This window comes from Seriola aureovittata, chromosome 4 (assembly GCF_021018895.1).
Source record: "Seriola aureovittata isolate HTS-2021-v1 ecotype China chromosome 4, ASM2101889v1, whole genome shotgun sequence".
In the NCBI taxonomy this organism is placed as follows: domain Eukaryota; kingdom Metazoa; phylum Chordata; class Actinopteri; order Carangiformes; family Carangidae; genus Seriola; species Seriola aureovittata.
Window position 1 is genome coordinate 4,958,238 of NC_079367.1, and position 26,122 is coordinate 4,984,359.

The 26,122-nt window shown below is 42.7% G+C and overlaps 3 protein-coding genes across 3 annotated transcripts in view; 1 reads left to right on the forward strand and 2 right to left on the reverse strand.

The window, feature by feature from the left end:
- numbl (NUMB like endocytic adaptor protein) overlaps positions 1-1,636 on the reverse strand; it is a 59,348-nt gene extending 57,712 nt beyond the window's left edge. The window contains exon 1 of the mRNA XM_056374081.1: positions 1,158-1,636. The gene's annotated coding sequence lies outside the window, so the exon portion shown is untranslated. The remainder of the gene's footprint in view (positions 1-1,157) is intronic.
- A 2,232-nt stretch (positions 1,637-3,868) lies between these two features.
- Positions 3,869-13,545, reverse strand: coq8b (coenzyme Q8B). The gene is made up of 16 exons (XM_056375018.1): positions 13,436-13,545; positions 12,697-12,878; positions 12,327-12,483; positions 11,774-11,979; positions 11,071-11,137; positions 10,632-10,706; positions 10,069-10,188; positions 9,890-9,975; positions 9,621-9,761; positions 9,435-9,516; positions 8,598-8,691; positions 7,536-7,677; positions 6,645-6,752; positions 6,477-6,542; positions 6,110-6,196; positions 3,869-5,338 (listed from the first exon to the last, which is right to left on the reverse strand). Coding segments are annotated over exons 1-16 (1,920 nt in total). The 5' UTR covers positions 13,437-13,545; the 3' UTR covers positions 3,869-5,032.
- Positions 13,546-15,110: 1,565 nt separating this feature from the next.
- On the forward strand, positions 15,111-25,766 carry fbxo46 (F-box protein 46). The gene is made up of 3 exons (XM_056373721.1): positions 15,111-15,535; positions 21,326-21,952; positions 22,054-25,766. Exons 2-3 carry the CDS (start codon positions 21,473-21,475, stop codon positions 23,878-23,880), a joined length of 2,307 nt encoding a protein of 768 aa, XP_056229696.1. The 5' UTR covers positions 15,111-15,535; positions 21,326-21,472; the 3' UTR covers positions 23,881-25,766.
- Positions 25,767-26,122: the final 356 nt, after the last annotated feature.

Below are 26,122 nucleotides of genomic sequence, written 5' to 3' on the forward strand. Positions count from 1 at the left end.
GGTCTAGGGCTTGCGGGCTGAGACACCCTGAGCCCTGTACCTACTCCCTTAATACACCCCATGTGACTCTCTCCCTCTCTCTGAGGCAATGGGTCAGGGTGGACCACCCCCTAACAGCATGACTGGCTGTCTGAGGAATGCCATGTCATGGAACAGATGGAGCTCCACAGACAATGGAGCCGCATGCATTTACTGGGTCTATATAGGAAGGCATGTGCCAAGTGTGCGTGTGTGTGTGTGTGTGTGTGTGTGTGTGTGTGTGTGCATTATGACTCCAGTCTCTCAGTAGTTTGAATGCCATACTTTGGCACTTTTTCCTCTCATGTTCCATCAATCTCCCCCCTTCAGGTCAGAGAACAAGAGGCAGATCACAGTGAGCTGCTGCAACTTTTTTTTGCAACACAAAAAAATAAGCCCTGAATAACTCTGAGAATGATGTAAGCACACCCAAAAAGGCACAATTCATCACATAGCATGATGCAATGGAGGGAGATAGAGACAGAGATAGAAGCAGGTAGAATTATGGTCTTACATATTCAAAGTCAGGGGCGCTTGTTTCTGTCCTGGAGGAAAAAAAAACCTAGAAAGACTGCAACTAAAGCAAAACCTATGAGCCAACAATTACCCAATAATCAACGTGACTCTCTACAGCTCAATCGATACCACATTATCTCATTCCCACACCAATAATGACGTCATAAACTGCAATTATAGGTGTAATTTGATCATTATACGAGCTGTATTTCAATAGTAGACCTATAAAGTTGCAGTTTTATATTTTAATTTAATCATCAGCATCAGTGGAATATTTCTATGGGTTTATATCCACACTGAAGCGATCTGTGTGCCGGAACTTGAATATTGTTGCTCCTTCGTTATGAATAAGGGATGTAAACCGTTATGATGAAGGCTGGAGCGTCAACATTTCATTCATTTCACACATATGGGCCCAAAGGCGATGCATAAGCGCAGCAGTCAAACATCAGAATTAGACTACAGCCGTGAAACTCAACAAATCAGCAATTTAATGTGAGTTTAGAGAGGATCGTCCACTTCTTGTATATGGATTCATTCATTGTGAGGGCAGGAAACCGGGTTGTCCAAAATAACCCTGGAAGTGTCAGTAAATGGGGATGCCAGAGTGGACGTGAACTCACCCAAGAGAACGACGGATGATCGGCTCCCCGCTCCTCCTCTGTGTAAATCCAGGACCCCGGGCACAAATACAGGCACAACAATAATCTGTAACTGCTAATTTCACAAAGTCTTCTTCATCCGCGATGATACTGAGGCGATGTGGAGCCGCGAATCAACCTGGTCGGTGCACACACACACACGCACACACACACACACACACATACATACATACACATTCACACACATACACACACAAATAAAATTAAAAAAAAAAAAAAAAAAAAAAGGTTCACAGCAGCGATTCAATCTCACTCATGAATTCAAGCCAAAAATAAAAAATAAAAAAAAAGGCAGCGACACGAGCTTTCGAGGGAGATCTCGGTGAGGATTGGTGAGAGCCTGTAGTAATCTCGGATGCTTTGGTTGTTGACTGTGCACTTACTGGGCTGCTTCCCCCGGCTCCACCCGCTAACCCAGCCTTCCCAGTGCGCCCATTGGCACAGACGGCCGGACATGCAAATCCACTCTTCCCATTGATGTTTTCCAGAAAAGAAAAAAAAGAAAAAAACAAAAACGCAAGGCTGTGTTTCAGGTGCTCCACTGCGCCACCGTGTGGTGTGTGACCTGCTGTGAGAATGTGTTACTCCAATCATCCCTGAAGGAAAGTTCCTCTGTTTCTATGAGCAGCCGCAGGGAGCCTTTGGGGGCCCAACCTGCAAAACATCTTCAAGGGCGATTTGTCAGGTCGGATGCTTTGCAGGTTGTTTACAATGAATTTCACAGTGTTTAAATGCACTTTATCCATTAGCTCTTTATGAGTCAGTGTCCAGCCTTGATATCAGGTTATATGATGGTAAAACTATGCCTGCTTTGAATTGAAAAACACTGAGATCCTCATGCACTCTCCTCTGGAGGATTTTTACACCAAAAAGAAAATGAATATTTGAATGCTTTATATGTTAGTCATTCATTTACTTAAGTAAAAGTAGTAATTCTTGCCTAAAAATACAAATTTTTTGTAAGTCTTGCACTGCATTGCATAAAAGTATTCAAAAGTCAGCATTAGCAACAAATGTACTTTCATGTAATGTACGGACTCTGTCTGTGTTATACTATATAATGTCCATCAATTACTATTACTGATGAATTAATGTTTAAATAGCATTTTACTGCTGTAGCTGATCAAGACAGAGCTGATTTTAAATATTCTTTATACTGATGGGTATAACAGTGAATGCCTCGTATTTTATAAGCTCATCATACAGTATGTTCTGCATGTAAAATCCTAATTTGTAAAGTAGGTAGGAACCAAAGCTGTCAGAATAATATAGTGGAGTAAAAAGTATAAAGCAGCATGAAATGGAGATACTCAAGTTAAGCACAAATACCTCAAATAGTTACGTAAGTACAGTGTTTGAGTTGAATTTAACCACTGCTATCAGGAATAAAAGATATTCTGAATCCATTTTGTATTCACTGTGACTGGCTGAATATATTTACTGTGACTAGTAAATATATTCAGTCTGGAATCAGTCCATGAAATATTCATAAAGTGGCACTTTTTCATTGTAGAGTACAAACTCCTGGAAACCCCAAATTCCCAGGTAAACTACAGAGGCTGTGACTCTTATAATAAATATGAAAAATGATGCCACAGGATCTAATAATAAAATAAAAATAAAAAATACAATCGAACACAGAAAAGTCACTATTACCAGTAAGAATCCTTAAGAAATCCTAATGAAACCTGTAAGACAGAAACAGTAAAGATTAGTGACGCAGGCAGTTCAGCTGATATAATATACAGTAAATATCTTTCTACAAGGCAGAGAGGCTCCAACTGTCCCTTAATGTTTTCCCAGTCGACTTTAACTGTAACATCACATTATCATCGACAACAAAATCTACCGGACGTCAAATGGTTTTCTTTGCACAAACAAAATGTAAAACCTGAAAAACTCACTCAGAATGTGTCACTGTGTTTTTAATTTAATAAATGAATTGGTCCTGGTGGAAATCATTCCTGAACAGTCCGATGTTAGCCCTAATGAAAAGCCTGACTGGGTCCAGAAAGAGCCAGCTCTCCACCAACAAACTGAAGCCAGCTGCTTCTTACATGCAGAGAAACTCTCCAACTTTCCGTTGCGTAAAACTACGAGAGAAGAATGTGCTTTTTCTTCCCTCGACATGTGCTGCAGTCATTAACTGCGGCCAATTCCCAAAACTCAGAAAAATAAACTCTGATTTGATGTAGTGCATCAAGAGCCAAGCTCACTTAACGGAGGGACACTAACAGCAAGTACTAATGGAGATACAGTAAAAAGGCTGATCTCTCTCCATCAGATTTTTATGATGTCAGTGAAAGCCTCGCCTCTCAGCTTCTGTGCTGTGAACAATAACATTTTGTGAGCAGCTCGCAGACAGTCCTTTTGTGCAGTAACGGTCTTGATCCAAGACAAAATAAGACAGCACTGCCTTGAGACAGAAATAGCTCCTCAAAAAATAGATCAATCAATGCCACCATTAGCTCGTACATTATTCGAGCCAAAACTATTGCACCGTGATGCCTGTTGGTCAATACAAGAACAGTGTAGGAACAGAATGATGTCAAACATGGCCTCCAGTCAATGACATTTCCCAAATAGGTCTAAAACTGAAATGGAAAGATCAATACAGAGTGGAAGAAATCCTTGACACTTGCCAGGAAAGCTCAATTTGTAATGCATAAACATCTTTTTCACTTTTTATTTAATTAAAAAAAAAAAAAAAAAAAAAAACACGGCACACCAGCTTGTATGTTACAGTACACATGTACTCTATGAATGTCAAAATGAAGTGTCAAAACATTAAAAAAAAGGGGCTCAGTATTTAACATTATGGAGGTTTATGTCAAAATATGCTTTATAATGCAAGGTCATTACTCAGTGGGGTTCCATTAGACCGTCTTCACTAAATCCTCTGATAATCTGCTCATCTACTCTGCCAGTTTAGGAGAAAAGCTTTATTTGCCAGCTCATCAGGCGGCACACAAAGTCCTTCTAACAAAAGAGAGCACTTGGCAGCGTCAGCTTGGCGATGCAGGGGCTTATTATCTGTCCTGAAAAACAGAGGATACCTCGCTGTCAAAGTGAGCTGGAGTCACGAGCCACTGGGAGCACAAAGGACATATACATCTTGCTTTTTGAAAAGCTAAAGCACGTAAAGATGGCTTAGATTTACAGCAGCATTATATTGTTACCATCACCAAGGAGGTCACCTGTGTCTGTTTGTTTGTTTGTTTGTTTGTTGATTTGTCAGCAGGTTTATGCAAAAAGTACTGAACTGATTTGTGCTGAACTCGGTGGAGGAATGCAGCATGAACTGGGGAAGAACCCATTAAAATTTCAGGGCGGATCCGGATCATTTACTATGAATTCAAATTTTTTCCTATGAAATCTGGTGTATGTTGTTTGACATTTGCTCTGGCAGAGACATGTGCTTTACTGCGTGCGTTTTCTAGTCTGTTTGCTGTGACAGAGAGATGTATCCAATATAGTCAAACACAAACACCAACACTCAAAACTAATTAAATATTTTTCTCTTCAATTAACATACAGATTTAATCAGCCATTTGGGCTTTAGCATATATTTGCTATAACGGAATTATCACCATCATTTTCATAGTGTTTAAATTCCATGTCATAAATCAGACGGGCATAGAAAGTCAAACACACTCATAGTTCTCATTGGTGCACACTGCATTGTCATATTTACAGTTACATATTGGCAAGGGATGGAGTCTTGGGTACATCTGATCCAGTGTCTCCACATGTGGATTCAAGACTCCATCCTTCTGTCCCTTTACTCAGAAGCCCACTCTGAAAAAGTCCTGTGCAGTAACCTCGTTCCTGAGCGTCTACGCACTGGCCTGCGCCACCTGCTCCGCCTGCCTCCTCTGGTTGTAGTTGTTGTACACTTCCAGGAACATGTCCTTGCAGGCTATGCCTGCCTTCAGTTTGGAGCAGATGAGGAAGGAACCTGCCATCTTGCGGTGGAGGGAGTACGTCTCCTCGGGCGGAGGGGTAAGGCGGTGGCGCAGCATGACAGGGATGAGGCTCTGGATGCGCTGGGTGGTGCTCTGGGTGCCGAAGTCGAAGGGCTCCATGGACGCAAAGGCTTCACCAAGGATCATCACCGCCTCCACGTGGGCGTCCTCGAAGGCCTGATGGGAAGCAGGGAGAGGTGTTACATTTCAAATGACTTTCTATGTGTAAAATAATCATCTGTACTATGATTTAAATATGAAGTTGTAAAGCAGAAGAGACACAAACAGACTTTACGCTGTGTGTACTCTGTGGCAGCCAGAGGAAATGTTTACAAGAAACATTATGACCTCAAGTGCACATAATATCTTATGTAGCTATACTGTATATACAATCCCACTATATATAAATACATACACACATATTTTCATTTCTGTTTGATATGTATAACAAGTGGTTCCAACTATTTTGTCTGGGTATTTTCCTTGAGTCATAGTCACATTTTATATAAAAATAGGATAAGGATTTAACATATGGAAAACACTGAGAATAAAGACCACACGAGATGACACCGTAAAGATTACAACAGCACTCAAAGATATAATTCCTGACATTTATATTTTACACATCCATCTGTCTCAGTTAGTTTTACTGTCAAGATTAAAAGTGAATCAGTTTTTCCTTCACCACTCTGCAAATCCATTCACTAAAGCTGAGCCATCTTTATGTGCGGCAAACAGGGCTGAAAACACGACGTCTTTAGCAAAAATACAAATGAATGTGGTAAGAAAAGAAGAAGGAGGATCATGCATCTTGAGTGGAGGGAAACAGCATCAAGCAGAGGGAGTGAAACTGAGGTATACAGAGGCACGGATAAAGAGAATAAGACAGAGGAGGATAAACCGTATCAAAAATAAATGAGCACAGCAGCAGAGACGAAAATACCGTACCTTGGCCTCAAAGCCTGTCAGGAACTTCAGGTCCTTTGATTTGGAGAGAACAGTCGCTCGATCACCCACTGAAGCTGCGTGCACCACCTGAACACGCAAAACAACACACACAGACAAAACGATTGTATGGATATGGTAATCATGTTTATTTGAAGAGTTCCCTTAAGGGCAACCGACAGATCGAAGTAGCTGCATGTAGGGCAAAGTGTGCTGCATGTGCATGTGATTGTACACGATCTGTTTTACCTCTACTGTTGCAAAATGTAGCCAAAGACTCTTGTGCTTAATTATTCACAGAAATCTGGTTGCATAAATCACGTTGCTTGGTTCAGTGATGGCTGTCTCATAATATTAGATGCATCATTACCTGTATGTAGTCGTCTGTGAATGACTCTGCGTAACTTCTGCACGCTCCAAAGTCCAACAGAACAACCTGAAAGCAAGATGAGAGCGTGTCATGTACCTGCTGCGTGTGAGGAGTTTGGTCAACATGGCATCCCTTCCTGTGTGAGACGATTCATTTATGACTTCTCACCTTGTCGGTTTCTGAGTTGTAGAAGAAGTTGGCCCAGTTTGGATCCGTCTGCATGAACCTGAACTCAAACAGCTCCCTGAGACACAACTGGAGGATGTTGAAACAGATCTGGAGGAGAGGAGAGTTTTGTGTTTACTGCTATGCTGTAATTATAAATGTGACACTTTCATGCTATAGCTCTTAATAATGTCTGATGCATAAAACCCATTTCATCCATCTTATTCTATGTCACGATACTCTGGTAGTTTCACTGCTGCGTTTGAGGTTCTGTTGTATAATCTGCCAGCCCACAGCTTGTCTCCTCGGTCCTGCACTTCTCATATTATGGCATATCTCAAAAGACGTCCCGCAAAACCTCCATATAAGCAGTAGAAACAATGAAATACAGATATATTAAAGGTAAACAAAAATCCACAGACAGAGCTTTCCAATCTGTTCCCTCTACTTGTCATAGGGTTTCAGTTCTAATTGGCTCCTACAATTACAGGTCCAGACTGTAAGGGACCCTCTAACTGTAAACCTTTCTGCTACTTAGGTTGCTATGCACAATTGTCACCGTAGATCTTATGTAAAATGTCATTACCTTTCCTTCAATATACATAAACTGATAAGACTTAAGCACTTTTATCATGGAGAAGAAGTTATTGCTCCCTGGTTTCCTGATGTGATGCAGGTTTTAGTAAAGAGAAAACACAACTGAACATCAGCCCTTTATGCAGTTATATAATATTTGAATTTTTATATTTATGAATATTTAAAAGTTAAGCATTCGAAAAATCCTCTCTAATGCCAGAGAACCCATAAAAACGATGATTCTCCGCGTCTCCAATGCACCACTGGCATTTAAGTGACACTGAAGAAATTCCATGCGCCTGCTGAGTCAGTCCATACCTGGTTCCTGGTCTCCTGGTCCAGGTCTACGCAGCGGTCCAGTGGGACTCCCTGTACCAGCTCCATGGCCAGAACCCTCTTTGCTGACAGGTCATCAATCACCTCAGGGACTTGGAAGAACTCATTTCCCTCCAGCAGGGACCTGAAGACCAGACACGAATATATAGAGAATATGCAAATTCAGTAAAACATGTAGATAGAGATAGTCAACAGTGACTAAAAATTGTGAGTTAAAATACAGTTGTTGACTGAATAAGAGTAAACTAAATATAGTACCTAGAAAATCTAAGCCTCAGACTCCTTTTCCTATAATAATCTTAATAACTGTGATACATAACCTGCCTTCAACATGTAAATATGACAACAATAATAATCCATAATATTAATATAGATAGTAGTAGGAAGAATAGTAGTTGTGAAGCTTTCAAAACTATTCAAAAGAATTAAAATTAATTAGAATAGAAGCACAAACCCTGAGGTCCACATAAACCCACATAAAGACACACAAATAAATCAAAGTAACAGACAGGAATTTCAGTCTGACATCTAGAATAAAAGTCGAGACCATCTTGTGATGGGATCCCACCAGCTGTGACTGTCAACATGCTGACGCACGAGTTCTCCGTAGTTATTACTACATAATTAAACGCATACCGAGTACTCATGAGTTGGACCACACCCATCTTTTGCCTTTCTTTTGATCTCAACTACACACCTGCCAAGTTTTGTGACTCCATCTCGCAGGTTGTGATGCCATCATGTGTGACATATAAACATCAAAGTACTGAAACTCCAGGCCCACGTGATGACACACACATACACATAAAACAATAAATGAATAATACAGACTTGAAGTACCTGGACTCAGAAAAGAGCTACATTACTACAGATGTGCAAAATATATTCAGTTTGCAGCAGCATTAACCATTCAGTGAAACCTCTACCTAACTGGTTTTAGAATCACCATAGTGAAACCTAAAAGCTGTTGTGGTTTCTTCTCTGTGCAGTTAAACGAGCTTCAGGAGAGGAGGTTTCATGATTCAATACATCACATAAACCTACCTGAACTTCTTGGCACACTCTGCTTCCCTCTTGTAGTCGCACTCCCACGCCAGCTCCCTCTGAAGAACCTCCAAGCTGCTGTCCGCAAACAGACCTGTGGAAAAATAAACAGTGCAAGACTCAGGAGCAAAAACCAAAGAAAACTGATACATACTATTAACACTTAGTCTTAAATATATATATATGTACACACACAGAGTATATATATATTCAATAACCAGTGTGCTTCACCCTTATTCCATCAACTAGAAGTTACTGCAACAATTACACTGACTGTCTTTTAATCACAGATGGCTGTTGTTGTGTATATGGTGTATATAGCTGTGCTTGTGATTTTGCTACATCATTACCATGTTTGAACTGATTTGTACAATTTCTGAAGAAGTTTACATCATTCAATACCAAATAAAACTGAATCATCGTTTAAACGCTTGAATGTTTTGAGTGTGTGAGATTGGGCAACACAGAGAAACAAGTAACATATCTCCCATGAATGATGCAGATGCCCTCATTCTCTCTGTAACAATTGTGTCACCTAGTTTCGACCTGCACCTACAGCACCACCCCATGGTCTAAACTGTAATAGTGAAATTGCTGGAAACATAACAATTACAATCAAAGATGGGAAAGGATTTCATATCTTGAATATGGCGGAATTTGAATTAAATTAATTTAAGATGCTGTGTGGAATAAAGCAACAAAAGAATATGACAACTGCCACAGCCTTTCATATATAGATATATGTCTCTGATTTCAATATATAGATGGGTTTTAATAGTTACTGTTCAGAAGTCTTCAGTCGGCAAACAAACACTGTAACACTGATGTAGTTCTTACCATCTGGCAGGACCACGCTCATTTTTAGTACAGACATCAGGTTGTTTATGTCACTGTGGATACTCTCTGCCACTCCGGGATACTAGGAGGAATATGAGAATAACAAAAAGGTCAAATCAGTGCAGACAGAAAAAGACAAAGGCTGTGAGGGAGACAGAAACAAGGTGTGTAAGAGTATCTTCCTACCTGGATCTTCATGGCTATTTCTCTACCGTCTTTTAACACCCCATGATGCACCTGGCCGATGGAAGCTGCAGCGAATGGTTTGTCTTCAAAGGATGATAGTTTGTCTCGCCAGCCCGGCCCCAGCTCCTCATCTAAAACTTTCTACGTACACACACACAGTTCTCTCTTTAAGCCAAGTCTGAAAATCTCATTTGGTGATATGATATATTCTATTTTTTTTTTTTTAAATAGTTTTATCATAAGACAGATCTACAATCAGCCCTGCTTACATTCATCTGCCATGTGGGCATGAAGTCTGCGCTCTGCCGGACCCTCTCAAAGATCTTCTGCAGCTGGGGGTTGATGAAGGAGTTGTCTGAAGACAGGAAAAATTTAAAAACTTTTCACTACCCAGAAATCCTGTGATCAGAACAGCATTTTGCAGTGATGCAGTGGCTACAGTTCGTACCTTGAATGCTCAGCATCTGTCCTATCTTAAGCGCAGCACCACGAACCTTACACAGCGTGTTGACTATTCTCTCAGCATTGGCCTCCGACAAGAGAGGAGAGTCTAGCAGAGCACTCATGTCTACAAGTGCACACAGAGACAGAGAGGGATTATTAACAGTGGTATTAGGCACAACATATTACAACATCAAGTACAACAGCATAAACAAGAGTGATTCGTCTTAGCGATGATCTTCAAACTGCGGCATGTAAATAACCAATCTCCTGTCCTAAACTGAGCCAGTTGTAAATATTAAAATGTAAAAACTTGGTAATGGTACATTATTAAACACTGTTCACTAAACACATTTTAAGGCTTCGGTTTAAATTCTTGTTAACAGGTTTGATTTAAAGCCTGTCGAGCGCCTGGCAGGTGCTGACACATTAAAAACTTCTCCAGGGCCGACCAGCTGTGCATCTGTCTGCTGGATTTGCCAAACATGAGCTGGATCAAAAGCTACTTTATAGAAAGGGAGGAGAGAACAGCAGCAGACAGGAGGGGGGGGGGGGGGGGAGTATTTTTACCTCCTTTCTGTTTGCCTCCCAGTGACTGTTTTGCCACTTCTGCAATGGCACCGATCCCCAGTCCTACTGCCAGTCCTGCAGCAGAGAGACAGACACACAAGTGGTTTTAAATGAAGGGCCACTAAACAGATGCTTGAAGGAAGCACTGATCTGACACAGCTGCTGCTAGCTGAAGAGTGAAATCACATTCTGGTATCTTTTGCTAAATGTTAAAACGTTTTTTAACTTCTGGCACTTAATAAATACACACTTTTAGATGCCGGTTTAAAAATGCTATAGCATTCCCTTTTCATTGGAAACATGGACAGCCCTTGTTATGGTATACATTTAAACTTCATGCCATCATATTAAGCTATGAAAAACTAATGATGCTGGAATATTTCAAACAGAATTGACCATTTTCGAGCACAAAACTGAAGAAAAAGTACACTGCTCTTACCCCCGAAATTAACCAGTCTGCTGATTCTAGTGGCCGGCACCTTCCTCTCTCTGGCACGGTCACTCAGCTGAAAGAAGACACACCAGATAATAAAGAAACAATTAATTTGATGTTTCATTCGTTGTTGATTACTTGAGAAACAAAGAGCTGAACTCTTCACACAGTAACCTTGAATTACATCACAAAGTAAAACATATGACATAACATACTGTATGTCTACTCAAAATATGGTCCACACCACTGTTTGTGGTTTATGCAATAATGTGCACTAACATTATATGTACATAAATACTGTATATTCACTTAGTGTGTGTACAAGATACAAAAACACATCTATCACCCCACAAAGAGAAAGATGCCCCCTATTATCTGGCCTTGAACAGATTACATTTTAAAAGAGAATCTATTACTTGTGTCAATGCACGGATTTTACCTGACATGAAAAGAGCCCATCTTGGTGTAGGTGCAACATTTGAGTATGACTGTGTGATATTTCTTTACATTCAAAGCTTAAATTATATTCTAATCCATTTTTAAATGCATTGCTTCTATGTAGACAAAAATCGGCTGATTCACCTTCCTCTTTCTGCACAATCACACAGATGACAATATAAAATTAACTGTAACAATATTGCTAAGAATAAAACAAATAATTAGCCACGGTCTTCTTCACGGGTATAACAAATCGAGCCATTCTACCAACCTTCTGTCTGACGGGTTTGACCAGGGCCTGCTTGGCCTCCCTGGCCTTCTTAATGTCCTCTGGTGTGAGTCTGGCCACCACAGTGTCGTGCACAGACCTGGTCTGGTAGTAGTATTGGTGGAGGCCACGCGTGGTGTGGAGGAAGCGAGTACTCTGTCCCGGCCAGCCTGCGCCTCCTGCCGCTGCACCTGGGGGAGGATTTACTCCTGCGGTAGAGAGAGGAAAGGGCCATTTTCTTACTGAATAGATGACCTTAACATGATAGAACCATAATGTGACTCTGGTGGAATCTAAACATAACGGCCCATGTGACTGGCCTGTTGACACACACACACACACACAAAATATCTGACAAATCTATCTATACCTTGAAATAAATGTTTGCTCTGATTTCATCCAGTGAAGTAAAATATTTACCACATCCTGAAAACAATCTTAAAAGTAATTACAACTCTGGGGAAGGATCAATGGCATTATAATATTCTTAAATACAAAAAACTCTTTTAACGTAGGTCACCTCCTCTATATGCTAACAAGTGGAACTTGACAATACCTGTTGGAATATCTGCTGTTGCTCCAGCTTCTGTCTGAGTTTGCTCCATTGCATCGGGGGGAAACTCAGATCCGACGGCCCATTTGGCTGCTTCATCGGGGTCCATATTATCCCAGCCCTCCGCATCCGGAAACACATCCTCCTTTATGGACTGTTGCTACGGGCACAGTAGAGTTGAAGAGGTAATTTAGCCAAATAATTACTATATGTGCATATAACTGGGGCTGTTATTTTTTATTATAATTTTATTTCTCAATTACTCTTTTAAAAAGATTTTATTAATCACTTTGTACACAAATAATGCCAAATGCAAATCACAAGTTCCCAGAGCCCAAAGTGATAGATTGAAGATGATATTCAAGAGCCTCACCGCATTACTGCCTCCCATGAAGGTGTCCACTAGTCCTTCCACCACACCCTGGGCAACGTTGACTCCTGCTCCCAGAGAAGAGTTGCAGACCATCAATCGGAGCTGCTCTCCCTGGGTGGTGACCAGGGCAGACCCCACTTTACCTGCTCCTCGCAGCACCTGCAGGACCTCTGACAGCATCACTTCATAGAGAGAGGAGGAGAGAGAGGAGGGAGTAAGGAACATGTCAGAAGTACATAAAGTACCAGAAACACCCACCGCACTCTTTAACCCACATAAACCAACATTTGCAACTTAATACATCCATGAAGATATTTGTAAAGCGACAGATTAATGAAAAGACTCTTGGGACACAAAATGCATTGTATTTTTTATCCTGCTAGATGGTTTAACCTTGGATGTTATCAGCTGCTCGTGTTTCAAGACAATGTGTCATGATCACGTGTCACCTGCAGTAACATTGCAACTATGACTTACAGTAAGCTAGCATCACAAATTCACAAGACATGAATAATATTTAACAACAAGTTCATACTCTCGGCTACGTTAACAAGCTCATTAGCTAGCTCCTGTTTCCGAGTGTTACCACGTTGTATAACGTCAGTAGCTGCTGAGTGACGCCTGAAATAACAAGCTAGCCTCGCTACATCCAAACACTTACACCCAGGGTTTATTAGTCCACATGAGAAAACACGTTATTAAAGGAAACAGTCTGCTGTTAACAAATTTCTTGACTCACTTTTCCTAAAGTTGCCTTGTCCAGGTTTTCCTCGGTGACTGTCCTCCTCTACCACTGTACGGCTGGATGGTCTGTTTTGCAACGACTCAACACCCGGAAGTTAAAATTTGACCGACTTGACAGGGATCCAACCACAGCCCGATGGATACAAAGTGGGCGGGGCCTAGAGGTCAAGTAAGGAGGGTTGTATTTCTTTAACCAATGGCAGTGCAGGAAAAGTAAACGATGGCCGTCTGAATCAGGACACACTCTCCAATTAGAGCCAACAGAAGGCGGGGCTAAAACTAAACAACGTCCACTGAGAATGAAGGGGGTGTCGTCGGTTTGGAGGATGCCTACATGCACGTGCACCGAGGTACACTTACCAAACTAAAGAAGTGACGTACTGTACAGGTGTTTGACAAGCGGTAAAAATTAAAGTAGAACATTCCTGAAGATATTTTGAATGTGCCTGCTGCTCGGTGCGTATGGATGGCACAACGTTTCAATCTCTATAGAGGCCGTTGCTTTGATTACCAGGTCGAGACACTTACAATAATTGTTTTTAACCAGATTTGTCCTCATGTTATAGAAAGACATGTACACACGTGTTAATTGACCTATTGCATTGCAGGCAATAAGTATGCAGGATTGTAATATATGCCTTCAATGCTATTGCGTTGCAGGCGTTTTGTTTTTCCTGAAAATTAACCCAGTTTTTTTTTTGTCATATAGGAGCCCTTTGCCACATGATTATTTGTAATTGTTTATCCATCTTTTTATACTACATTATTGACCCAAGAACTCCATCACACTTATGACTCTGTTTTGCACAGGGTTTTCATGACCACCTTTATCTGTCAGTGTCATGCAACTTGTGTAATGAATGTCAGTTAGGTCCACACTGCAAAAATACTGTTTCCAGGATGAACACAGGCAGACACATTGCAGCGATGTTTGGCCCTCTGCTGGACTGAGAAGGTGCTGCTCTAAGATTTTGCTGTCCTCCATCCTATCTGAAATGCAGTTGTGTGCAAAACATACTGACCATTATGACACACTGTATTTCAACACCACTAGCTATCTGAAGATTAATGTTAATGTGCATGATAATGCTAGCAAAGAACAGCTGATGCTAAAAGATACTTGTGTGTTTCATGTTTAACACACGAGCTCCTACAGGTTTTGGAAGATAAGATGAAACTTTAATGATTCCTGCAGGAAAACTAGGTCATTGCAGCCAAGAGAAATAGTGGGTAGAAAATGTAATAAAGAACATAAAACAAGATACAAAAATAAGCAATATTAAGATGTGCAAAATAACACCGGACATACATTGCGAAACAAAAAAATAAATCTCATGATGAAGTTATGAGAATGTTTATGTTATCTGGGCAAAAACATGTAAAATATATATTGTACTATATTGTTGAAGTAAAAATATTAAGGCAAAAATATTGTACACGAGCGAAATGAATATAATATGCATATAGTGCAAATTGTGCGTTATTAGTGCATTTGGATTTTCCCACCTGACTTTGACACAGTGACCTTTGGTGTTGCGACCCTACAGTGTGGTCCAGTGTAGTGGGGGGGGGGGGGGGGGGGGGGCAGAGGGCAACAGAGGGAGGGAGCTTTGCAGACGCCATATATGGGCACACCATCGACTCTGCATAGCCATTGGCTGTGGGCCTTATGCAGCTGCTTGTCAACAAGATGGCCTTCCTCCTCCTGCCGTTTTGACACTGATTATTTTGGTATCCCCGAGAACATACCGTGAAAGCTTGTGTCACTTCTAAATAGATAGTGGGAGACCGACTGCTGAGAGTCCTAACAAGGCGTACAGTCAGCCAGACTGTGTTCAGAGAAGTGACAGACACACAAGCCTCGATAGCAGCCACCACCAGACAAGGTTGATAATAGACAGTAGCTGCTGGCTAATGTCGACGTTAGCCAGCGAGTGAGCTAGCTTAGCTTAGCTACGTGGACACGGATAGTTAACTCGTGTCACCTGCATTTCACCAGACAAACTGGTTTTGATCAGAGCGAAATACAGCGAGGAAACACTTGTCATCGACAGTTTGCGAGTCAATAAGGTTGTCGGTGGAGATAAACACTAAGGTAAGTTGGCTAGCAAAATATAATGTTGAGGATTTCTTTTTTTTTTATCTCGTTAGCTTGCTAGCGAACGCTGTCATGTTATTATGCAGGTAAGTTGTGCTACCGAGTTAGCAAGCTCGTCAACTAGTGACGGGTTTATTTACACTGTAAGTACACATATATAAACTGGATAACGTATTTAAAGTTCATAGAAGCGTAGTCAGTTTGGGCCTAGTTAGTGTTAAATATTAATGGACGGAAAACATACTAGGTGCTACTTGACCACTGTAAGGCGCCGAACATTTTACTACGGAGCTATGGAAGCTAACTGTTTGCTAGTTAGGTAACCAGCCAGTGGTTGTTTCAAAGGTGATTGCCACAGTTAAAATTGACAGTCGAATTAATATGTTGTTGCTGTTAGTTAAGGTGTGTTTCTGACACCACATTTGTTGGTTGTCACCGGAGAAGTTGGCGTAATTGACGCTAATTTTGTAGAGATAAGCTTATCTTAAACAGATCCAGGAAAAGTAATGGTTAAGTGACCTGTAGGCCTTCGTTTTCGACTCAGGAATCTTAATCACAGTAAGGAATATGCACAAAGTGATGCATACCATAATATTGGGTGTTTTTATATTATATATGTGAAGTAACTACTTAACACATTGACTGCACAACTCTGTAGAAGTAAATGGATAAGCCATGATGAACAAATATAGAGTGAATCTTTTGTTTGGATTGTTAAAACTTCCCCTTGGCACTGATGCAAAACCATCAGTTTTGTGGAGTTTGAAGTAACCCACTTATCTGATGTGATATTGTTAGAGGATGCATGATTTGCCCTCAGCCTTCGTAGGATAATACACTGTGTTGACACAGTGGCCTTTGTAATTGTAGTATCAAGGCTTGCATTAAAGTCTAACTTGTGACAACGTTTCAGCACAAACGGGCAGACGGACACAGACAGCCCTGCAGGACAGTCAGCCACTTTTCCTAGGTGTCCTGACAGAAGGTCTGCTCTGGATATAATGTTCCTCAGCAGACAGCTACTGGTCTAGTGATGCACTCAGCTCTATTGTTCTGTTGACAGTTTGCAGGTTTGGTTGCATTTTCTTCACATGCAGAGAGGGAGATCGAGCTAAGACTTTTTGGCATGCTTCAGTATTATCATTTGTCAGCTTTTGGCCATCTGGGTGAAATGCTGTGTAAATAAATAAATGGTGCAGGAGAACTGGTGAATATTATGGGCGAACTGAGTTGGAATTAAGCTGTTTTGTATTAATCAGGTCGACTTTTTTGTCCAAGACCTATGAGATGATAGGTTTAAGGGAAAACCACACTTGGTCACAAGCTGTGAAATTGGTGCACCATTTGCTAATCCAACATTTTAAATGTTTAACTAGCATGTAATGGGGATGTGTTATATGTATTCTGAGCTGCACACAGCCACCATAGTGAAACCATTATCCTAGTGAGAGTGCACGCTCTTGATTTGTATAGGGAAATGACCCGGTCCAGCAGAAATTCAGTTTTAATGTAACGATACAAACCTGTCAATCTGTCACTTTGCAAACAGCAGGATAGTAACTTTTGAACAAATCAGCACCTTGTAAACATCTGTGTAAGTGTTAAGTGTAGCTGTACAGTCATTACTATGTAGATTTTCACATTTTGACTGCAGCAGTAATCCACAGGCATCAGTGAGTAAGCCATTTGTGTATCTCATGTTTCGCAATGTTAGAAAAAGTTCATCAGAATCTTTCAGGCAGAGGAGGAAAGATGTACTCTGGATTATTGACAAAATGTACATGTATGTAGGTTACATAGCACAAGTGCTGTGTTTATTACACTCAACACCTCTCCTCAATTTTAAACAGACAAATTTGCAGTATGACTTGACCTATTCAGTATAGAAAGCTTCAGTAGCACCACCCCTGCACACTGTGGTACAGTAGCTCGTGTCATCTAGGGCAACATGTCCTACCTGCCTACATTTAGAGCTTTGCAACTCTGTGTATGTGTGGAAATAGTTATGTGTTAAGTAATACACACATAAAATCATTCTCTTCCGACAGTTAATTTGCCAGACAGCTTGGAGACCCAACGATGCAGTCCCCGGCACCGCGGTGTTGCTGTGGTGTCTGTCACTGCCACTATGCTTTGACAGGATTTGAAGGATTAGGTTGATGCAGAAAGCTTAAAACCAAACCCAAGCCTTCATTTGCAGGAGCTCTTTAAAATGAAGAGAAAAAAAGTAAAAGTAGCTCAGTAATAACTTAAACTGACTATTGGGGAATAATGTGAAGTATTGAAAACTGAATGAGAGATGATTCTCCCCACTGTGTCTGCACGTGACACATCTTTTACAGGCATCTGACTTTCTGAGTATCTATGCAGTGGTTCATATTTGTGGCATTGAAGTATTGACTTGTAGCTTATTTTGCACAGCAACAGCATAAATCCACAAAGTTATCAGTAAGCAGAAACCCACAACGATTTCATTTAATTGGCATCCAAGGCTACATTAAACCAGCCCTTTTCACACCCAAAAACTGAGCTTTTGGAGACACTTTCTGAAGCAGATAGATCAGAAATACTGTTTTTGTAATGTGGATAGAGAAAACAAAATTATCCATACCAGCACCCAAGCTTCATCCATAATGATGAAGCGTGGGTGCTCTGCAGCATAATTTTAAGAGGCAACCATTCTGTTGCCACCAAATCTCTGATCACTCATTTTGAATGCCAGTTAAGCCAACCACGCAACAGAATTGTTGTCATATATCTTTGTAAATGTTTATGTTGTCAGATGACATCTCAAGCGTGAAACAGTGATTTGATCCACAGTCTCAGTGCAGCAGCCCAGAAAATGCTGTTCACCTCGGATAACTAGTGGCATTTATGCACAAGTGTATGTTTAGTTCAGTCATCTGAAAACAGGAACAAACAAAACTGTGCAATAACAGATCAATTATGTAGAAGAACAATATAAGTGATCATAGAGAGCAGGAGGTGGCAGAATGGAGAGTAACCTGGCTGTCCCACTCCTTGCCAGATGTCGGCGGCACCGCATTTTTAGATTTATCTGCAGTAGTCTGGACACAACCTCTCTTTTCCCAACCATCATAAATTCACAGGAAGGTGAGAGTTTATTATTCTGGTCTGTAATTTGTTAAGGTGGATGATGTGTTGGTGCTAGTCTTCGTCCTGGAGCGCTGCGGTGGGCAGATAGTCTCTCTCTTGCGAGCCCCTCTTATAATGCCATCCAATCTGTTCTGAAAGATGGATTGCATGATGCAGCGAGAGGGAGGGGGGAAGAAGAGTTGATGGAAAGGATGTAGAGAATAAAAGTGGTTAAAGAGAGAGAGAGTCACGAAGGGTCATGGAGAGAAAGGACAATAAAAAAAAAAGGGTTCACTAGCTTTTTTTTCTCACAACAGTATAATCTGGCTGCTCTTAGCTGAGTTGTTGCTGTGTGATTATAGAGGAAGCATTTGAATTGGTTCACCACACTGTGTGGGCGGCGTTTGCTTTTTGCACCTCTCTGAGCCTTTCCATTAGTCCAAATGTACAAAGCACCACCCATTCAGTGTGTCAGAAGCACAACAATGACCGGTTTTAGAGCCTGTGGACTGAAGGAGTCCTGTGGCTTAAATGGAAAAAAGGCAACTGAGTCAAAATTTAGAGAAACCAATCTTCAATATCAACCAGTTAAAATAAGATGAATAAGGTAGTAATAATTTGAAGAGCTCTGCATTCATCTTGTGGCGCATTGTGGGATTTTCAGGTGTACTATCTTCTATTGTCCACTTAAACGCACCCTGCATGAACTTCTATTGGCATTATACCATTTCCATCTACACCATATTTGTAGACTTTGCTATTTTGTGTCTTCTGTCTTATTCATATAGATCAGACTGAGACAGTACTAAAGCTTGGTTCCCTGCCAATAATGCAGACCACTTTTTTCAAGTTGCTACCACACCCCAAAATGTACCAGGTAATCTGTAGATCTGAGTGTGTTTACATGCACATTTCAGGGGCAATAAGACTTTGAAAATAATAAAACAACAACATTAAACATGAAAAATAGCACACACACCCAAATATTCTTCATTGCCCAGATTCAGGTTGCTCAGCAGCACAGATCATTCACAGATCACAACAACAACATGGCTGTTATTACTAACTCTGAGAATGAGTCACATTACATTTACTAATTAACCTCCATTATGGGGCAGGCTACTCCTCCCAAAACACGTCGGCCATGACTTTACCTCATTTTCATTCCTATGTTTTCCTTTAAATCATGTTAAGATATGTGCTCTTACATTGTCAATAGAGTGAATAGTGGTAGAATCGTGTTCTTTTAATTTTGTAATATAATGATATAATACCATCACTGTAAAAAAAACAAACAAACAAAAACGGTGACATTTAAGGTCATATCGCTCACCACTTCTGAACATCAAAACCCAGTGCGCCTGGATATAGTTTGAATCACATAGACTCAAAACAAAAATAATAGTTCGAATGTAAAAGCACTCACTGTCAAAGATCAGCAGGTACATGAAATTGTCATTGTAGCTGACTGTAGACACACCACACAGAGAGAAAGATTGTAGATTTATCTTTTATAGTGTCTTTTGGAAGTACCAGAATTATCAGCAAGGTGTTCAAAACAGTGACCTGTTGTTGTTGTTATTGTTGTGTTTTTTGGTTTATGTAGGAACCAGAAGAACTATAACATAGTATAAGTGTTCAACTGTCTTAGTCTGTTGCAACTTATCTTAAGTGGGAATTGCACTTTCAAGTCCCAGTGATATGAAAAAGAAATGTCATGTCCAGTTTAATCCTAAAATGCAGTTTAAACATGTTATGTATAAAGCGTAACCTGAAGGGGAGCAGCTCACAACTGACATGAAATGTAGCTGTTGGTTCAAGCAGTTCTCTGCAGAGCAGGCCTTCAGATCAGCAGCGAGCCAAACGTGTTGCTCCATGGCCACTTACTCCTCTCTTTAAGCATGCAGGCACGTTCCTGGCAGCCCCTACAGCTGGCATAGCTGCATAAGCAAAGCACGCCGGTTGAACTGAAGGCACCCCCCCCCCCCTAGCCTGTAGCATAGGCTCTTTGGCAGGGAGAGAGGGTTGAGAACAGGGAGGGCTGCAACAGCAGTTTCACTACTACCCCACCCCCTCCTGCTGTTTGCTAAAAATAGGTCCAGCATATGCGTGCATGCTCCTCCCTGGGTTGCCTCCTATTAAGCAAGTCCTCTTTGAAGCACTGAGATGCAGGAGAGGAGCAGAGGGAGAGAGGGGAGGGTCCATTTGGAGCTTTTGTGATCCATCTTTCTTCCCTTTCATCTGCCGGCCTCAGACACCAAACCTGAAATGGAATCCTTTTAATTTGATTTAGAGGCTCCGAAGCAGGGGGAGATGATCTTGGTACACAGTAGAAAATGTAATTGCTAATTGAGTTTGACCAAAGTAGGAGGCAGACCAGTTGTGATAAGTTCAGATGATAATATGATGATAGTTCTTTTCCCTCCAGTCCAGTGTCTGCACTCCTGGTGTACATTGCTAACACCCTGTCTGCATTCTACCTCAAGGCAACTATTGCACACAGACTCAATTGGTTATTGATTATCTGCATTGATCCCAGCACTGACAAGCGTTGTTGGTCTGGTGATATGAACTCTGTTTTCTGTGACTGAGCTGTTGTATCACAGTGTTGTTTTTCTCTTTTCTCTCATTCCTCCCTCCCCGCCTGTGCTCCACCCTTTCCTCTTATCTCTCCCTCCCCTATTGATGCAGGTTGTATGCCCAGTGTTGCTGGTGAGCTTGGTGGCAGACAGTGCCCATCAGGTTGGCACTGGGACAGGGAGCCGACAATGAGAGCTCTGGCTCTGGGTGTTTGCTGGCCAGCGTAGATGCAGATATGCCCCGGTGGTCGGCATCCTGATGGACCGAGACACCTTCTCCCACATCCGTCTGTGGTGCCCACGCCCCTTCGGCACCTACTCCCAGAACAAAGCTAGGAGCCCAGGCTCAGGGGGTAGCAGTGGAGGTGGTGGTGGAGCAGGGTCCCCTTCACTCTGCAAGCCTGAACCCTCTCCAGGTGCGAGAAGGACGGTGGATGGAAGTGAAGATGGAGGGATGATAGTGGGGGTGCAGGAAGAGAATGGTGAAGAGGAGGATGTGGGCTCAGAGAACACTCCACCTGAACCTGAGCTTGACTCCAGCTCCCTCACACAGAGCCAGGCACCTCCACCCTCCTCGGCCCCTCCCTCACCACCTTCTTCCGGGTCCCAGATGGAAGATGGCCGCGTGCTGTTAGACACCTGGTATGTCATCAAGCCAGGCAACACCAAGGAGAAGATTGCCTTCTTTGTTGCACACCAGTTTAGTGGAGCAGGCACGCCCAGACCCAGCGCAATGAAGGTATGGAGCTGAAATAAAAAGCCCAGCAGTGCTAATCTTTTATTTTTTTGTTCCATTTGGTTATTTTACAATTGAATATGAATTATTTTCCTTCTCTACAGGTTAAAGGTAACTGGGCAACTGATTGCAGTAAAGCCAAAAGACGAAGACGATGCTCCTCCTATGACCCTCCGACACGCTCCCAACCCTCAGAGCCGCAACTCAGCCATGACTCCCCTCTTGCGCCGCCTAGCCCTGATGAGCCGCCACTAGGAGGGGTGAATGAAACGGACCTCCTGTCGGTGGCAGAGATGGTTGCCTTGGTTGAGCAGAGGACCGCCATGGCCCTCCAGGGGATTGTGGCTGTTCATGGGAACCAACACCAGCAGCCCCCTACAACCCCTCACAATCAGGGCCTTGCCCCCCACCAGCACACTCTACTCCGGGGCACAGTGTCAGACCCCACACCCATGGTGTTTGTGTCAGACAGTTCAAATGGCCAGCCGTCCAAAGAGGCCCAGGAGTCATCATCTCCCATCCAGACAGACCAGGAGCTAGAGGAGCAGCAGGAGTCATGTAGAGTAGCTCAGGCCATTGCGCACTTTGAGTCCCAGAACCTAGAGAATCGGCTCCATCTGGGCGCTGGTTCTGGAACGGACTCCTCTAATCAAGATAGAGAAAGGGAGCGTAGGAGAGGAGGGGAGTCTGGCATTGTAACCCCTCCTCCGCCCCCCAGCCACAGTCACGGTGAGGTTAGGATAGCTTTCCGAGTGTCAAATCTAGACCCGCGGTCTCAGTTGGAGCCAGCTGGCAGGTCCCGCTGTATGTTTATGAGCTGTGGTGGTGGCGGTAACCAGGCAGCAGCCAGGTCCAAAGAGAAAATCACCTGTGACCTCTACCAGCTTGTCAGCCCCTCATCAAGAGACCCTAGTAGTCTCCTGCTTGCTGCCACAACTGCTGCACCCAAACCGGATGCAGACCACCATCACACAGACAGACCGGCCTGTGGCAGCCCTGATCCAACCCAGGAGCTTTCCTCTGGGGAGAAGAAAGCTGTTGGTGTGGGGAGGGAGCGAGTGACTGGCTTCCATGTGGAGGTGGTGGTGACAGGTGCTGTGGACCAATGTGTGTTTTATGGCAAGGACAGTACAGAGAATGTGCAGGAGGAGACCGTGTGTTTTGCTATGCCTAATGGGGGGGGCAGTGGTGGGGGTGTGGGCAGCTCCACTGACCCTTCATCAGATGATCCCCCTCCTGGACAGCTCTTTTTCCTTCAGCCCCCTCGGGGCCCAGAGGAAGATGTAAAAGGAATGGGCCCTGGCAGTGGGTCAGGAATGTGCTCTTTGGACTGTGCCAACAATAACGGCCCTGGGGCAGGGGTTGCAGTGGGCTCTGGGGAGCGGGCAACGCGACCAGACTCTCCTAGCGTTGTGGAGGACTGTTCAGACCCTTCGCTGTGTCGCCTCTACCGCCATGTGTCCCACGACTTCCTGGAGATCCGCTTTCAGATTCAGCGCCTCCTCGAACCACGCCAGTACATGCTGCTGCTGCCCGACCACATCATGGTCAACATCTTCAGCTATCTGCCCACACGCTCCCTAGCAGCCCTCAAGTGCACCTGCCACTACTTCAAGGTGTTGATCGAGACATACGGGGTGCGGGCAGTAGATTCACGCTGGAATCAAGACCCTCTTTACAGGGATGACCCCTGCAAACAGTGTAAGCGGCAATATGAGCGCGGGGACGTTTCCTTGTGCCGTTGGCACCCCAAACCTTACCACCACGACCTGCCTTATGGACGTTCCTACTGGATGTGTTGCCGGCGTACAGACAAGGACACACCAGGCTGCCGTGTTGGCCTCCATGATAACAACTGGGTCCAGCAGCCTGCTGATGGCTCTCAGCCCATCCGCACCAAGAGGGAGGACAGGAGGGAGGAGGCCAGGTAGAGAGGAAAGAGTACACCTCACATAAACCAACTCTCATCTCCTCCTGTGTACCACCTCCCTCCTACCTCTCATCTCTGTCCAAAGGACAAACAGGGGAAAAGAGAGGAGTACAAGGAGAAATCAGCACTCCAGGACTGTTTTTTGTTTTTCTTTGCTCCAGCAGTCCTTTCTCATACTTGCCCTCAGTGGAGGGAGGTTTAGAGGTAAAGAAGGAAGAGAGGTGTGTCACTCTCCTTGCCTTGTTTTTTTTGTTGTTTTTTTTTTTCAAGCCCTCCACAATCCCTCTCTCCCTCCACTGTGTCCAGAGTGGCACCTTTTAAATGTTTGCATACCAGGGTTGGGGTCCCCTCCTGCTGCTGTCAGTCAGCCCTCTTTCTGCCTCTTAATCATTTGGGTTTCTGTTTAACTCCATACATGGTTGTTAGATAATTCATGTGAAAACTTTGCAGTGTATTTGATTGAGATTAGCATTCATTAAGTGACGCATAGAAATGTAATGCCCTAGAGCCTGCTTACTGTTCCCAATACTTGTTCTGTGTTCTGTGTTGTATCACAAACTTCCATGTTAGCTGTACAATGGTGCTTCAAGGAATGAGCTGTACTGAGTCCAACAGATGTAAAACTTTTCAGTGGTGGAATGTTCAGCATTGCTATAGAAATGTGATTGTATAAAGCAAACTTGATTTTTCCGTTGTACAAGATTGCCATTTGTACCTGTCCTGCGCCACGAGTTTCTATTTTTCTGAATGTGCTGTAACGTACTCTGTTGATCAGTCCCCTGATAATGCTGCTAAAATCATTGCCTGTGTCACTGATGTTAATTCTGAAATAGCCATACCATTGGTTAATGACAGGCACAGTCTCCATATTAGCCAGTCTCGCTGGCCACTGAGGCTTGTTCTTGTCATTGTTTCAGAGTGGACCCTAACCTTGCTGACCAGCCATAAAGAGGAGCCACTGAGTACTTTCTGGTTTACAGAGAATTATGGGAGATGGACTTTATTGATTAAGACAGTGGGATTGAATGGGATTAAAAAGAGAAACTTGATGTCACTTTGGAAAGGCCTGATGTCACTTTGTATGGTTTGATTGACTTGCTTGTTGGCCATTTTTTTTTTTTTTTTGTTTGGCTGTTTTTATTGGAGTGTGTGTCAGAGAATGTTTGCTGTTGTGTTTGCTTTTATTCTTGAGGACTGTGTTCTCCCTGTATCAGTCTGTGGGCCTACTCATCCTGCAAAGATGTATTTTTTAAATACTCCATCTTTGTTTTAACCCCCAGCTCTCTTCCTCTCCTCCTCCCCTCCGTTCTCCGATTTGGCTGAGGGCAGTGTTTGCCAAAGCCGTCATTCATGCTTCGAAGCGAGTGAAACCAACTACCACAGACTGCAGAAACACACTCTACACCAGCTTCCAGCCTTAAAAGCCCCCTACCTCTTACCCACCCTGCAGGAGACTGAGGCGTCAGATACCTCACAGATGATCAAGAGTATTGGGAGTTGCACAGGACCCTGTAAGTGGCGAGATTTCAGATGCTCGATAGACTCGAGTCGAGCTCTACTGGATCCACCCATAACTCTGTGTGTGGGAGTGTAAGACGAACAGTGCCTGGTGACTACTGTGACTCTACATTCTTTAAAAAAGAAAAAAAAAAAACCCTCTCTCTCCTCTCCCCCCCTCTTCCTTGCTTTTACACTTGCCCACCTGCAAGCTGACAGACTGGACATGCAAGAACTGATGTGATGAATGATGCTGAAACTCTGCATGGAGGTGGGAAGATGGTTGGGTATTCATGGGAGAACTCTGTAGGTTCCAGACATGTACAATGCTAATGGAAAATATCTGCTTAAATAAAAACAGAAGTGATGATTAAAAACTGGAAATCTGAATCACTACCTGGTTCGTGTGGTGTGTGATAAGTTTAATACCAGGCCCGCAACTAACAATGGCTTTAAAGCTTTTCATCTACAGTGATTGATTAAATCATTTGTCCTTTAGTAACGAGAATAACAATGCTTATCAGATCGTATCAGAGCTCCACTCAGTCTGGACAACATCAACACGCTTTCAAGAGTTTGATTTTGGACAGAAAAGCAAGAAACACTTTGTATTTTTTAAGCTAAAACCACCAAATATTTTTACTTATCCCTGATTAAATGACCAATCACAAATAAATACAAGTCAGAAACAGCGCTGGCTCAGGAGAAACAGGAATACACATTAGCCTGTAATATGAACATCTGAG